At 38.4% G+C, this 14,697-nt stretch overlaps 2 protein-coding genes across 2 annotated transcripts; one reads left to right on the top strand and one right to left on the bottom strand.

Annotated features, from left to right (window-relative positions):
* Positions 1-16: 16 nt before the first annotated feature.
* Positions 17-5,448, bottom strand: LOC148387632 (neuropilin and tolloid-like protein 1). Its single transcript, XM_088396980.1, has 10 exons — positions 5,415-5,448; positions 5,193-5,258; positions 4,624-4,758; positions 4,313-4,561; positions 2,374-2,415; positions 2,051-2,178; positions 1,513-1,741; positions 1,307-1,420; positions 1,074-1,218; positions 17-799 (listed from the first exon to the last, which is right to left on the bottom strand). Exons 1-10 carry the CDS (start codon positions 5,440-5,442, stop codon positions 280-282), a joined length of 1,656 nt encoding a protein of 551 aa, XP_088253106.1. The 5' UTR covers positions 5,443-5,448; the 3' UTR covers positions 17-279.
* Positions 1,296-14,697, top strand: crispld1b (cysteine-rich secretory protein LCCL domain containing 1b). The gene is made up of 15 exons (XM_088396979.1): positions 1,296-1,645; positions 7,310-7,614; positions 9,453-9,571; positions 10,347-10,479; positions 11,121-11,236; positions 11,666-11,766; positions 12,044-12,214; positions 12,305-12,365; positions 12,440-12,506; positions 12,578-12,708; positions 12,793-12,836; positions 12,908-12,980; positions 13,113-13,182; positions 13,501-13,634; positions 13,744-14,697. Exons 2-15 carry the CDS (start codon positions 7,354-7,356, stop codon positions 13,793-13,795), a joined length of 1,533 nt encoding a protein of 510 aa, XP_088253105.1. The 5' UTR covers positions 1,296-1,645; positions 7,310-7,353; the 3' UTR covers positions 13,796-14,697.

Genomic DNA, 14,697 nt, shown 5'->3' with positions numbered 1-14,697 from the left:
CAGGAGCACATCAATATGTAGGTATTAATTTGTTTATTAAGTTGCAATACATAGATAATTCACCTTTTTTGTCGTTAAAAGAGAAAAAATATGATCTTTTGGATAAAATGTACACTAATTGACATATATATAATATGAACAAACTGTACAGTGCTTTTTTTTTTTTTAATGGTATGGGACCTTTTGTGATGCAGTATTACTAGATAGAGTTTTACTCTCACTAGTCCAAAGGTTGCAAGAAATGTTTGTGCAGAGGTGAGTGAATGACATTTTTCGATATTAGAAATCATTAGATAATGTACGGTGGACAGTGTGGTCCAGGCCCGGCATGCCATGATGGATCTGATGGTGGTAAATATGGTGCCTGCTGGTTGTCGGTCCATCATAGACCATCAGGTCATCATCCTCTCTGTACCCATCTCCCCCATCCTGAGAATAGCTGTGCTTCATAACTAAGATGTTCCTGTGACTGGCTGGGGTCATCTGGCGGGAGAGCCGTGGTGACTGCTGGCTCACCATCCCCGGTGGTAGCTGTGGCACAAGTGCCCCACCATCAGGATCAACAGTGGTCTCTCTCATGTTCAGATTGCTGCGGCTACCATGCATGCTTCCCTGCTGTGATCCACAGTGGTGGTCGCGAATGCATTTGGAGGAAGATCGACGAAGCTTCTGGGATTTCTCAAAATCCTCGCCCATTACTGGATCAGTCAAGTCACCTGAGGGGACGTGTCGTAAAGTGCAGAGCTCATAGTGAGGAGGCTCAACCCCTGGATGGAGGAAGGCGGGGTCAAAGTCATCCCTGTTGATAAAACAAACAAAAAGGAGAACATGTCTATTATGGAAAGTCAGATGGGTAAGTTACATTTTAAGAATTTTGTGGAATTAAAAAGTAGTGCTCAATTTCTATATTGTGCTCGTCACCTGTTGTTGAGCAGCAGCGTTTGTTAGCACTCCTGCCTCACCTTGATTAATTTACCGATTGATAAATTAGCATTTCCAAAGTAGAGCTTGGGTATGTCTGCGTAGTCATGTAACTCAGATTTCATTATAAGATCATCGAGGAATGAATTAACCTGCGGATGATGTACTTCTTGCGAGGCTGTTTAACCTGAATGACGACAGAGATGATGAGCAGGATGACAACCAGGCCACATGTCACAGCGATGATCGTGATGTTAGTATTATCCAGAGAGTCCAAAATGCTGGGTTTCCTTTTCTCTAATGTCACAGGCAATACAGAATAGAATTATTTTCAATTCAGCAGCAGACATGGAATGACAGAGTTGATGATAACAGTTCAGTGTACCTTTACAGTGATTCTCATCCCATGGATACACACAATTCTGGATGCCATTGCAGACCAGGGTGTGGTTGATGCACATGTTGCTATGGCAGAAGAACCTGTCTTCTTCGCACGGTGCTGGAAAGAAAAGGTGCTCGCATTGTGTAGTTGTTGTACACACCTGTAATTTAAAATTGCTTTCAATGTTGACAGAGATGGTGTCCACTCACGCTCAAGAAAGGTTGTGAAGAGAATCTTAAATTTGCTTTTCCTGCTGCCTTCATCCGCCCACAGCCTTACCACGCCCAAAGAGGATGCAAGCATAACGTCGTTCGCAACCGTGGAGCAGAATTTATTCTTCAGGTACTCCACCGAACTGTTCCCATCATAAATGGCAACAAAGTTACGCTTGCATTCATTAGAGTTGTGCATCTCATACTCCAGAAAGCGCATGTAGATCTGTGGATGAGAGGAGGAAAATGAAAAAGGTTCATCTATAGATGACAAAGGTGCCAAAATGAAAACGGTTCAGATATTTGTATTACCATGACCATCTTTAAACAAAGATGTTTGTAGTGTTTCAAAATGTTGGATGGGTTAATGAAAGGCTACATACATTTTATTTTCTTAGAATATTAGATTTTCTTTCAGCAAGAAGTCATAAAAATGTAAAACAGCTAAACTGAGCTATAAACATGAATAAATAATTGGTGTAAATTTTACCCATAAAAAAAAAACAAATAAACCAGATTAGTATAGTATACAGACCCTAGCTCTTGGTGGGGCCCGGACAAACCACCTGCAGTCCAAAGCCTCGGTCGGCAGGGCCCGCTTCTCCCTGGTTATCTGAGAAGAATCCACAAAGCCTTCTGGACCACTCAGCTCAAAGTCACAAACTGTGAAGAATAGAATTAGCAAATTATGTAGAATAAAACTCATTGATTTGAAAGTTATAAATCCAATTCTGATGACTTTTGTCATGTTTCACTAATGGACACGTGATATGCATGTATTTTCATTGAAGCACACACATCTTGATGTTTCTAAAATATCATTTAAACAAGTCAATCTTAACATATTCAAATACCCACATGGCAATGCTGGCAATTCTCCCAAACCTTTGAAATCTGGGTCTAAAAGAACAAAAAGAAAGAAAGATATTGTAACATTTAGAGAAAAGCTTCATTCTCAAATTATTGTATCTGAAAATTGACTTCCGGTTTTAAACCTCCCATCGTACTGTTGTGTAGCATTTCTTTGTGCAGTTTTTGTCGATCCATCGATAAATTGTATTCAAAAAACATATTTTTATCAAATCATGATTGATTTATTTAATAATCACGTAATTGTCAATTAATCGATTCATTGTTGCTCTTCTACTACAAGCTATCATTTGCTTCTTTTTGCACTTTTTTGTCAGCATCACAATCTTTTTTTTTGTTACATATTCCGATTATAACCAGTAATCAAACACCTTATCAACAACTAGCACCACATCTCACCTACTTGAACCACTGCAAATAACAAAACCCAAATTTGTGGCATAGTCAATGAATTGCATACTCATTCACAATTATTGTAAATATGTTTTAAAATTTGGTACCATTATTCATTTATTGTTTCCTAGTAACAAGTCAAAGGATGCAATCTGTAGTTAGTTATGGGGACATTTCATGTATGTGACAACAGATCCGATTACCATTCAGACATATTATATTCCTTTACATTTACATCAAGATTTATATAACCAGCTGCAAAACCACCATAACATCAGGTTGACCTCATTTAAAGTTCCCTGAAATCCTTACAACACATGCCTAGATATTGTGTCCTGAACCTTTGTGCTGATGAATCACTTGCTGGCTGGATTATAAATCCTGATTTACCATCTTAGGTTTTATTAATCCTCTCATGTTTCTTACCCGTTTTTGCTTTAGGCTCTGACAGATTATTCACATTCAGACCAATCTATCGAAGTAGTATGTGTGTGTGTGGGGGGTTCAACAATGCATGTGCATTCAATATAAAGATAATACATACAATCTATGTAGCCAAATCCTTCCCTGCTGTTTTCAACTGTTTTCAATCTGCACGTTTGAAATCCACAAGGATTTTCAAAATCACACAGTTGCATTTTGTCCATGAGAAAATATGATAAAAATATGGCAAAATATCAAGACAATAGTTACTCTGAGATAACATTGATTTGACTTTTATCAAGAGTTATATAGACAGTTTTTATTTAGTTTATTCTAAGGTTCCATTTAAGTTAAACGTTTATTTCCATTGAGGCATTCAGGAGAAATCATCTCTAATGGGTGAAATTAGACAAACAAGTGCTTGGCATGCAAGACGAGTCAATTTTATAAAAACAGATGGGAAACCAAATCTCCTTATCTACCAATAATATCTTCTTAAAGGGGTAGTTACTCATTCTGTGTAATTGATGCTTCACCGCATGCAACGTAAAATAAGGAAGGGCAGATTCTCACCGGAAAAAAAAAAAGTTGGACAAACAGAAGGAGGCAGATTAATCTTTGATTGTCGTCATTGGTGGTGGCCTATAAAATCTGTTAATAAACCTTCAGCCTTGGTCCAGCTTAAGCTGCTGCTACAGCTCAATGCTGACAAGCTGTATTCCCCTGAAGACAAGCTTTCATTAACTACTCTGTGTGTGTGTGTGTGTGTGTGTGTGTGTGTGTGTGTGTGTGTGTGTGTGCGTGCGTGCGTGCGTGCGTGCGTGTCTACCCTCGTCGCCAACTGCAATTTCCTTCTGACTTTCTAAAATAATATTTAAAGGAGGTTGTTTATGATTGCAGATTAAAATTTTAATAAATAATAACTCACAGTATTGAGAGTTACTAAAATTCCACCATAATATCAGAGACCAAAAAATTTACAGATGTAGCTGTTTAATTATTTCCAGGCTGGTTTTGTGATGTTAAAACAAAGGTTGGCATCTTTTTAATTTTGTCAAACTCACAGAGAGTTAACTGACTGATTGGATACCAAGAAAATAATTTGACCCACCTTGTGTGAAGTTGTACCGGGCTGAGAACCCGATAGCCTCCAGCTCTCCATCAGCCACAAACTTGATGTACAGGTACCTCCCACTGGAGCGAACATACATGGGGCTCTCCTGTCCACAATAGCGTCCAATGATGGGCGAGAAACCAAAAGGTCCATCGCGGACCTCAATGTGATCAAATTTACATTCCCATGATGGCTCGATGGAATACTTTTCATCAAAAAACAAATCGATGCACTGGCGGGGAGAAGCTGGAGTAGAAAGCAATCTAGTTATGAATGATAGAAGAATTTATGTTAAAAAATAGTCTCACCTTCTATAATGTAGACACATTCCCTCTCGGGTGGGTATTTCTCAGGGTAGTTGGGTGAGGTGAAATAACCTCCTGCAGGTTCCTTCACCCAAGCCCCACACTGCCCAGATGGTGTCACACCTGAGTTGTTGGTCACTAGTTAACAATGGCACAATGGTTGAGTTAAAGCTACCAACAGCCTCAACAAATTTAGATCCTGACATTCATTAACATTTTCCACGTGCATTTAAACTAGATACATTCACATATTCACACATTACAATACATGGAATTTCCAAGTGTGTCACTGACTAAAAAAAAAAAGAAACATTTTCTCCAATGTGACATTGTTGTACATTATAAATGTGTTGTTTTTTTTTGTCCTGAACAATTTCATAATCAATTCAAGTTTTAGGAGTCGCTCTGAGGTACATAAAGTGTAGTAAAATGTGAGGTCATAATTTGTTTTCTATAAATGTATTTGTGTTTTATTCACTGTATTTGAATAAAGAAAAAAATGAACACCTACTGTAGAATTGCAAATGGTCTTTAAAAAGCATTTTGTTAGTTTTAGTTATGAAAAGACATACCTTGAGTTTTTGCTTTAGTTGCTGTAGCACCTGACAACTCAGGTGTGATCAAATCTGTCGCAAAAACTGATAGAAGATAAATGACATAATGGAAAGATGAAACCGGTTAAAAAGGAATGAAACTGAAAAAAAAACACATTAAGTATAGAGCATTATTTAAAAAATATTTGAAAAAAACACACATTTAAGTTCGTGTGAAAAACATGTCATAACAATACTCACCAATGTAGATCAAAAGTTGGAAAACCATTTTGTTCCCCTGTACTTCTAACATTCACGAGCATATCCATCAATTGTCACATCCTGTTAAAAAACTTCTGCACATGCTGCAAATTGTTCTCCAGATGGGTCAAATCTGACCACAAAATAGCTTGCCATCATTGCTCCCAGAGCTCAAGGATTAAACCCCTGGCAATTACTAACCTTCCTATGTTTTTGCTCCACCGTTATTTTATAAATCCTCTTAGAGGAAAGCGTCATTGACAGAACTGGATAGGTCAAGGCATGTGACTGTTTTCTATTATGACAACTATTGTCTGTCTGTCTGTCTGTCTGTCTGTCTGTCTGTCTGTCTGTCTGTCTGCCTGCCTGCCTGTCTGTCTGTCTGTCTGTCGCTCTCACATTGAACGTTTACTTGTCTGCATTCTTAAAACATGATTTACAACGAAACAACTAAATCTGGAATGGGGGTTGATATTCCTTAAAAAATAAGAAAAAGAGAGTAAAACCTATTTGGAAATATTGTTGCTGAGGTGTCAAGCGCAGCTAAACCATCCTGAGGGTGGCGACAAAGTACCTTTCAAAGCTGAAGTGAGTTAATGAGTGTTATTTTTCCTGATCTACTCTGTTGTTTAAGAATAATTCATTATTTTTGTTTTGTTTTGTTTTGTTTTGTTTTGTTTTTAAAGCAACGATTCCAAATTTCTACATTTTCAAACTTTTGATTTAGTCATTGTGATTTTTTTTTATGTTTGTCTTAATTGCTATGGTGTGCCTATGACTTTAGTAATTCACGTTTTACTGTGGATTATCCACCGCATACTGCATTAGTTTTTTTCCTTTGTTTTCTTTGTTTTTTTTAGTCATTGTGGTTTTTTTTATGTTTGTCTTAATAGCTATTGTATGACTATGACTAGTAATTCACATTTTACTGTGGATTATCCACCGCATGCTACATTAGGTTTTTTTTTTTTTCCTTTTATATTTCTGACATAATCATTGGTACATTATTTCCTTAAGGAATAATTATCACAGTCATCTGTGTAGTAGTGGCAAACGGTGTGACGTCACAAATAAACTGAATTCACAAATCAAATCACCAGGTCCCGTGAGCACGCGCATGTGTGTGAGTTGTAGCCTACTTGTGGGTGGTCACGCGCGCTGGGCAGGGGGCCAAGCGAGTTGCGGGGGGGAGTGGCCCACTATGATGATCGTTGCTAAGGGCAAACTTGGCATATAAGTGCAAAATGAGCAGTGGTCTCATGCAGCCAGCACTATACTGGGTGAGATGAGGAATTCAACAGGTACCTATAGATATTTCGAAGTCTGAGCGTGGAGGTGGCATACAATATGAAAAGCATTACCTGCTTGCTTGAGATGGACAACTCACTGGATTACAGAAAATAGTCCATCAACATTTGGAATCTGTGAGATATTGGAAATTGATCTTGAGTGACTTAAAAGGTAAACATGCTCTTTCTTTATTCATCGGATCTTTACGTACAATTTAATGTGTGTCGTATAAGTCGAAGGTGCGGATGTTACTGTGAGCACATGCAATACAGTAAGTTCCTCATAGCCTATAAATCTGGCCTTGTGGTCTAATATTACGTGTGAAAACATACAGTGGTCCTACTGTGAGTAGTGATGCTGTGACCTGCTGATGCACTTGAAGCCCTTCAGAGCTGGAACAGCCTCACAGTTTGAAGTGAACTTTTCTCTACTCTCTGCATGAGAGAAGATTCAAGGTGAACTGCAACGACTGGCGAACTTGGCAACTGAACACGATTTAAATACCATAAAATCAAAGTACTTCATATCCAAAGATGTCAGAAAAGTATTTTGTGTCATTTCTTTCCAATTGTGGTTGCAATTTCTTGTTTGTCTTCTTTTTACAGACAAGCAACAGTATTGTTTCTTCAGCAGCAGTGTCTTCCACAACATGAAGAAGCTTCTTCCGTTTCCTGAGTGGTTTCGGGCAGCAAGCCTGTGCTTATGTTTGGCCCACACTGTCACATCCGCGGTCCTAACCAACTCCACAGGACTGGAGTCCATCTTGGATAAGTACAAGGATGAAGAGTGGTGGAAAGCCAGAACGAGAGGGAAGAGGGCCATCAGCGAGGGGGACATGCACCTCATCCTGGATCTGCACAACAAGTTGCGTGGTCAGGTCCACCCGCCAGCCTCCAACATGGAGTACATGGTAAGTTCTTACACTACCACCCAAATTGTAGCAGTCATTTGCAATTGCCTGTGATACTTTGTATAAACCAGTTTTGGAATACGTGTAGGATAACCCATCAACAAATTTTATATATATTTTTTTTTTAAATCACAGCAAGATGCAAGTAAAGTTTCCTAAATCCTTTTTACGACTGTGACCACTACTAGTATTTTTATAATAGTAATAATAATAATAGTGAATAATAATATTATGCAAAATAGTTATATTATCTTTGCAATTGCTAATATCTAAGTATTAAAAACTAGTTCCAGCAACAAGAGAATGTTTTTCAGAAACGTCATAGCTATAAATTACACACCGCATTGCAAAATGAGAATGTCTCTGCACAATTACCGTATTACCCCAACACACCTATAAATTATTGCTGGTAAATGTGTAGTGCAATTCAATCTCATTGACTTTCACACTCTTCTCCTCACTCCCCATCCATCCCAATCCACTCCAAACCCTTGGGTGCCAATGTTATCTTTTATTTGATCCGTCATGCATCTCATTTGGGGTGCCAGAGCGGTGAATCTATTTCAAGTCAGTCTAACCTTACCCTTTGAAGCATGGACCGTGTTAGTTTAAATCTATGTTATGTACACCAATCCACTGTTTCTTTAGTGCGGGATACTATTACTGGTGATAATGATGTGGTTGGGAAGGGAACTGCATGGGCCAAGTTCTTGGTTTTCAGGCTGCAGGATTCCAACCTGGCTTGTTCTCAACGCAGCATTTTTAAGGGCGGAGTGTATTGAAACGGTCCGTCGGATGGATTGAGACTTCACTTGACCCAGATAGGGACGATCAAAGTAGCAGATGAACGGACAGAAGAAAAAACACATCCAGCCATCCTCAGTCTGTCCTTCATTTAAACTTTCTCATGCCCAGTCCTTCGTCTGCAAAATAGGGGTCCGTCCAGACCGTTACGTCGCTGGGATGGAATGCCCACCTCTGAAAACTGTAAATTACATTTGAACCTCAAACAAATACTCCCTTGTTCCAATTTTTTTCCTCTATTCCTGGAACAAAACGTAAAGAAAAGCTCTGACTAACTAGCACAAAACTGCAAGATGATAGAGTTGTGACACTTGCGTGCTTTTCATCCCAGCTGTCTTAATAGGAGAGCCCGAGTTTTGACTATATAGTGTTAAAATTGAAAGACTCATGTGTAGCTACAGTACATCACTGTAAGAAGTCAATGAATTTTTCAGATCAATGTTAGCTCTATCTGTGAATAAATGTACGATATAGTATACTGATAGGTATAATGAAAAAATATTTCCTGGGAAAAAAAAATTCAGCTGGGTGTTCATTTCATTTAGATTTAGTATGACCTTTCAATTCTATGAACATGTATTATTGACTGATCTTAACTTGTTGACTCAATTTAGCCTAAATCCTGAACTTGTACATATCATTTGGTTTATCTTGCATTGAATTCACATAATCGTATTTTCCGCATTATAAGGCGCACCAGATTATAAGGCGCATAGAATAAATAACTCAACGTTGCTCAAACGTTAATGCAATCACCATATAGTAACACTCGAAATAGTGAAAACAATAACAATATAGCAATAACTCAACATTGCTCAAAAGTTAATATCACACAACACACAAAATAAACACGTAAAGCTTACTTTAATAAATTAGTCCTCATCCACGAATCCATATTGGTCCATATACAGGGTGCACCGGATTATAAGGCGCACTGTCGGTTTTTGAGAAAATTGGAGGTTTTTAGGTACGCCTTATGGTGCAGAAAACACGGTACTTACTATTCACGTGACTTTGATGTTTGTGTTTACCAGTCATGGGATTACGAGTTAGAGAGAAGCGCCGAGCACTGGGCCCATACCTGCCGATGGGAGCATGGACCAAGCCACATGTTGACTCAAATAGGCCAGAACCTTGGCGTACACTGGGGCAGGTTTGTACTGCATAGCAATCCAACAAAAGAACTAGAAAATGTCGGCAGAACATGCTCATCCATCAATCCATTTACACAGAGATGACTAGTAGAGTAGGAACACAGGCTATTTCATCACACATTGGGCGATTGCCCAACCTTTGGTATGGTTCCAATGTCAATGTTAATTTCCCCTTCAAAATGTAATTTCATTCTCTCTGTCCTCATTTTTTTTCCCATTCATTCATCCATCACACAAAAAAAACAATTGGAATCCCAAATTCATCCAGCTCAGCTACTGTATTTTCCGGACTATAAGGCGGACCGGACTAGGCACACCTTCAATGAATGGCCCATTTTAAAACTTTGTCCTTATATAAGGCGCACCGGACTATAAGGCGCACCATTAATGCATCATGTGAGATTTTTAATCCAAATCAAATCATTCTCCATTTTATCTTTTTTATTTCAACTTCAGACGCAACAAATTACTTTATAATCACAAAATAATGATCCATAGTCTTTTTGATTCATGATTCATAGTCTCCAGCGGGCCACTTATGATTGATTTCATGACACAATGCTTCGGGCCAGTTTAAATTTAGGAATTTGGTCCATATATATAAGGCGCACCGGACTATAAGGCGCACTGTCGGCTTTTGTGAAGATTTTAGGTTTTTAGGTGCACCTTATAGTCCGGAAAATACGGTGCTTAATATACGTCAATGTATTTTTTGCATTGATATGATTTTCCATATGATGTAAAAGCATTATAAAACTTTCTGCATCTCTTCAGGGATCGTCCTCCCACCTACCATGTGCAGGCCTGGTATGATGAAGTCAGATACTACAGCTATCCTTACTCCCAGGAGTGTAACCCACACTGCCCTTTTAGATGTTCAGGACCTGTTTGCACTCACTACACTCAGGTAATGGCTGCCTGTCACATTTACATGCCTGTCAGACTAAATTATATCCTCCGTACAACTCTTTGCATTATAAATCCAATCTAAGGATCTTGAAGAATGGTCACACTAACTGTGGATGACTGTGTGTCCATAAATCCCTACAAAATGCTTACTTAAATAAAATGGGTGTATATAATTCACAAACATGATTTACTTAGCCTTGTTTTGACTGTGTTTGTGTGAGGTCTTGTGTGTTTTCTTCCAAATTTCTCTGTACTCTCTAATTTAGCGAGGCTCCTCTCAACCCGAGAAACCTTTTTGCAGCGCAAAAAAAGGAGAAAAATGTTGGATTCACGGGTTAGCTACTCAAGGGCTTTTGTTTGTTTTGGCTGTCTAAATGTCTTTTCAGCTTAAATGCTGGTGGAGCTATACTGGGAATCTAAACAAAACAGGAGACTGTGCTACTCATCAGAGTTCAGAAATGCTGTGCATATGTGAAATATTCAGAAATTAGACCCATATGTGACGAAATCCATTGGATGCCTTTTTTATGGTCCATAAACTCTTTTTTAGTTAACCTCACAACAAGCATATGAGAGATGTCCGACAATAGCATTGAATATTTTATACAATTTGCTTTGTTTGTATGTTTTCTTTTCTAGTTGGTGTGGGCCACAAGCAATCGTATTGGCTGTGCCATCAACGTGTGCTACAACATGAACGTGTGGGGAATGATCTGGGCTAAAGCTGTTTATCTGGTCTGCAACTACTCACCACCGTAGGTTTTTTTATTCTAAAAAACAAACGCACCTTTATTCTTGTACCGGTGCAAGCCACGTTTGCCTTCACACGTCCTGGTGCAGGAAGTGGAATGAGATTTGGGGAAATTTTTTCAGACTGATCAATTCTGCGGTCTGCAGTAGTGTGGAGTGGATGGCATTGGATTTCATTCAAAAATATGACAACGCCATGCATCAGATCCTCCATATCATTGTTGTAGAAATCACTTCATGCCTTGTTGCTATTATTATTGTGTTTGGAATATTTTTAAAATCATACTAAGCTTTAGACCGCACCTCACTATAGATCTGTATGAAAAAGATTTTACTTAACTAAAAAATTCTTAGAAATTATTGTGCAACACATTTTATCTGTATATGTACTCAAATAAAATATCAAATATTCTTTTTTTTTTCTTCTTCATTAGGGGAAACTGGTGGGGTCATGCACCTTACAAGTATGGTGCTCCATGCTCTGCTTGTCCAGCCAGCTATGCTGGAGGATGCAGGGACAATCTGTGCTACAAAGGTGGATAGTGTGTCATGGAGTGTAAATGTTTTCAAAATTGCATACTGTATGAGAATTAATTAAGTTAATTTACTCAAAAACTTGATTAAATACAATCATATATGACCATTCAGATTTTCTAAAATTAATAAAACATTGTAAAATTCCTTTAATTTGTACAACCCAAGTTCTCAAATAAAGTCTTCTGTAACTATGGATGAACATCTAAATAGAAAAAAATATATCTATCATATAGAACTTCACCGACAACCACATAACATGGCAACTCTGTTTTCAGATGGAGGTGTTGACAGGCGTCCCGCTCCAGAGAACGAGGAGACCAACTACATTGAACCAGAGCCAGATACAGTGAGAGAGAGGGAGGCCCAATCCAGGGCCCAAAATCCAAGCCCCTCACAAGGCTCTGAGGACTTGGCCAGAAACCAGGTCATAAGCACCGAGCAGATGTGTAAGCAATAATTCATGAGTGACAAAATTATGAGAACTTTCCAACAAGTCTTACAGTCTAATGGTAACTCGCGGTCACATGTTCTTACAGGCCAACAGATGGAGTGTGACACGAAGTTGAGAGATCGGTGCAAAGGAACAACATGTAACAGGTATAACTGCAACTAATTAACCACTGTTTACACTAGTTAGTCAAAAACTAACTACTGTTTGATCCTATCCATAGATATGAGTGTCCACCTGGCTGCTTTGACAGGCACGGAAAAGTCGTTGGGACTACGTCTTACGACATGGTAAATGATTCCCATAATCGCGTTGGAGGTCATTTTCGATGTTGTGATGATTGTTTTGTAAACAACCTCAGCAATCCAGTGTGTGCGGAGCTGCATTGCACGCCGGTGTTATCGACAATGATGGAGGATGGCTGGATGTGACCAGACTTGGGCGAAAACAACAATTCATGAAATCATACAAGAATGGTATTCAATCAATAGGGTATGATTCTCTTTATTACTCAGCAAAAGCAATTTTTTCTGTGGTGTTGTCATGCACTCCTTGACGTTTTCTTTACTATCACAGAAAGAACAGAAGTGCAAATTCCTTTAAAGTACAATCTGTGCCTGGTAGGAACCACTTGAGCACATGTTCTGTAGAAAATATTGTTTTCTATAACAACTTTTTTTTTCTCTTTCAGTCAAGGCTGTAGCATGTGACACCACGGTAGCGCTGTTCTGTCCCTTTAAGAAACCTGTGCGACACTGTCCAAGGTACCCAACCTGATTTCTTGTTTACTTTGTACTCAAAATGATAAAGCAGGTAGAAAGAAAAACCTTCTCTGAAAATGTCAATTCTAAAAAGCTGCTATTTGATCACTGTATAAATGTTGGCTTATTCTTTAGGTTGTATTGTCCCAAGAATTGTCTACACGGGAGTCAAGCCAGAGTTATTGGGAGTAAATATTACGCTGACGTAAGTTTTTAACCTCTTCTTACTATTAATCGGGGCTTTATTTAAACACATTCTGAAGCTGGTCAATTTTTTATTTATTGGGAGTAAATATTACACTGACGTAAGTTCTTAACCTCTTCTTGCTATTAATGGGGGCTTTATTTAAACACACTCTGAAGCTGGTCAATCTTTTATTTATTTTGATTAAAAAAAAATCAAGAGGAAATGATGTAAATAAAAATAGACAGAGTGCTTCAACATAATGCTTCATCCAATGAGGTCCTTAGGGAATAGAATGATGATGCCTTTGATTTAAATGTGTTCCCCTTATCTCTTTAGAAATCAAGTATCTGCCGAGCAGCCCTTCATGCTGGTGTAATCCAGAACGAATCTGGAGGTTACATTGATGTGATGCCAATGGACCGCAGGAGGCAGTACAGCGGCACTTCCCAAAATGGCATCACCTCAGAAAGGTATAAACAGAAATACCCCCATCAGACTGCTGCTGTGTCTGGCATTTATATTTGAATCGAAAGCAGTGATTTAGTTGTCAAATAATCTACCATCCCGTTCTTTTTGCAGTTTACTTAATCCGACGGGAGGAAAATCCTTCAGAGTGTTTGCTGTTATCTGAAGTATAAAACATATCTAAGGACATACTCAAAATTTGAAGATATCATCCAGCTTTCCTACAGAAAAAAAAAATCACGTTCTTCTGCTGTTGATGCGAAAGGTGGCTTAACTACACTGTAATGAACTGAACTGAATCTAAATGTTTTCATTAATAACTTGGCAAGAGATGCATAAATGACCCCGTGAGTACGTCAGTCAGGCATAAAGAAAACATACTTAAGTAAGCCACCCGCAGTTTTGCAGCCAGAAGCTTCATGCTGTGAGGTGACAGTACAGTGCACTGCCTCACCATACTGCCCACACAGTTCCTTAAAATGTACTTTAATTTTCAAGGCTAAAAACGACTCCACACACATTTTAACTCCAGCACTTCAAAGACCTGCTGTACCTCACTGTGAAAGCTAAGTTGTGATTGGACCGTTTCCTAAGAGGAGGGATTTAGCAAGTTCATTTTTAGGGAGAAAATGTCCCACAAAGGAGTATACTGTATTAGCTACTGACAATTTTCATTGCATACATTGGAAGTTTGTTAAACCTGCAGTTCAAGTTAAAGTGCATAAATATACAGGACTTAAAGCAGTAGTAATTCTTGGTTTTGGAGGCAACAGACTTCATCTTCACCATTCATTTGTCTTGACAATATGCCAAATGGCTTTAATACTGGAAGTATTATAGCTATAATATTGAAAGTATGAGATATCATCTGTATATGTTTGTACAGCCTGCATCAAAATGTTGTAAATACTAATGAAACTTTAACCATGTGTGCATTCATCGATCATTTTTCTAAATCTCAGTAACCTTTTAAGAACTGGAAAACTGCAACACACACACACGCGCATATTTAATGCTTATATTTTATTATCATAATATATAGTATATGAATATTCAAAACTTTGTCAA

Source organism: Syngnathus floridae, chromosome 14 (genome assembly GCF_059516105.1).
Source record: "Syngnathus floridae isolate MCC-2025c chromosome 14, RoL_Sflo_1.0, whole genome shotgun sequence".
NCBI lineage: Eukaryota > Metazoa > Chordata > Actinopteri > Syngnathiformes > Syngnathidae > Syngnathus > Syngnathus floridae.
The sequence above is the reverse complement of the archived record's forward strand: the minus strand, read 5'-3'. Positions and strand labels throughout refer to the sequence as shown.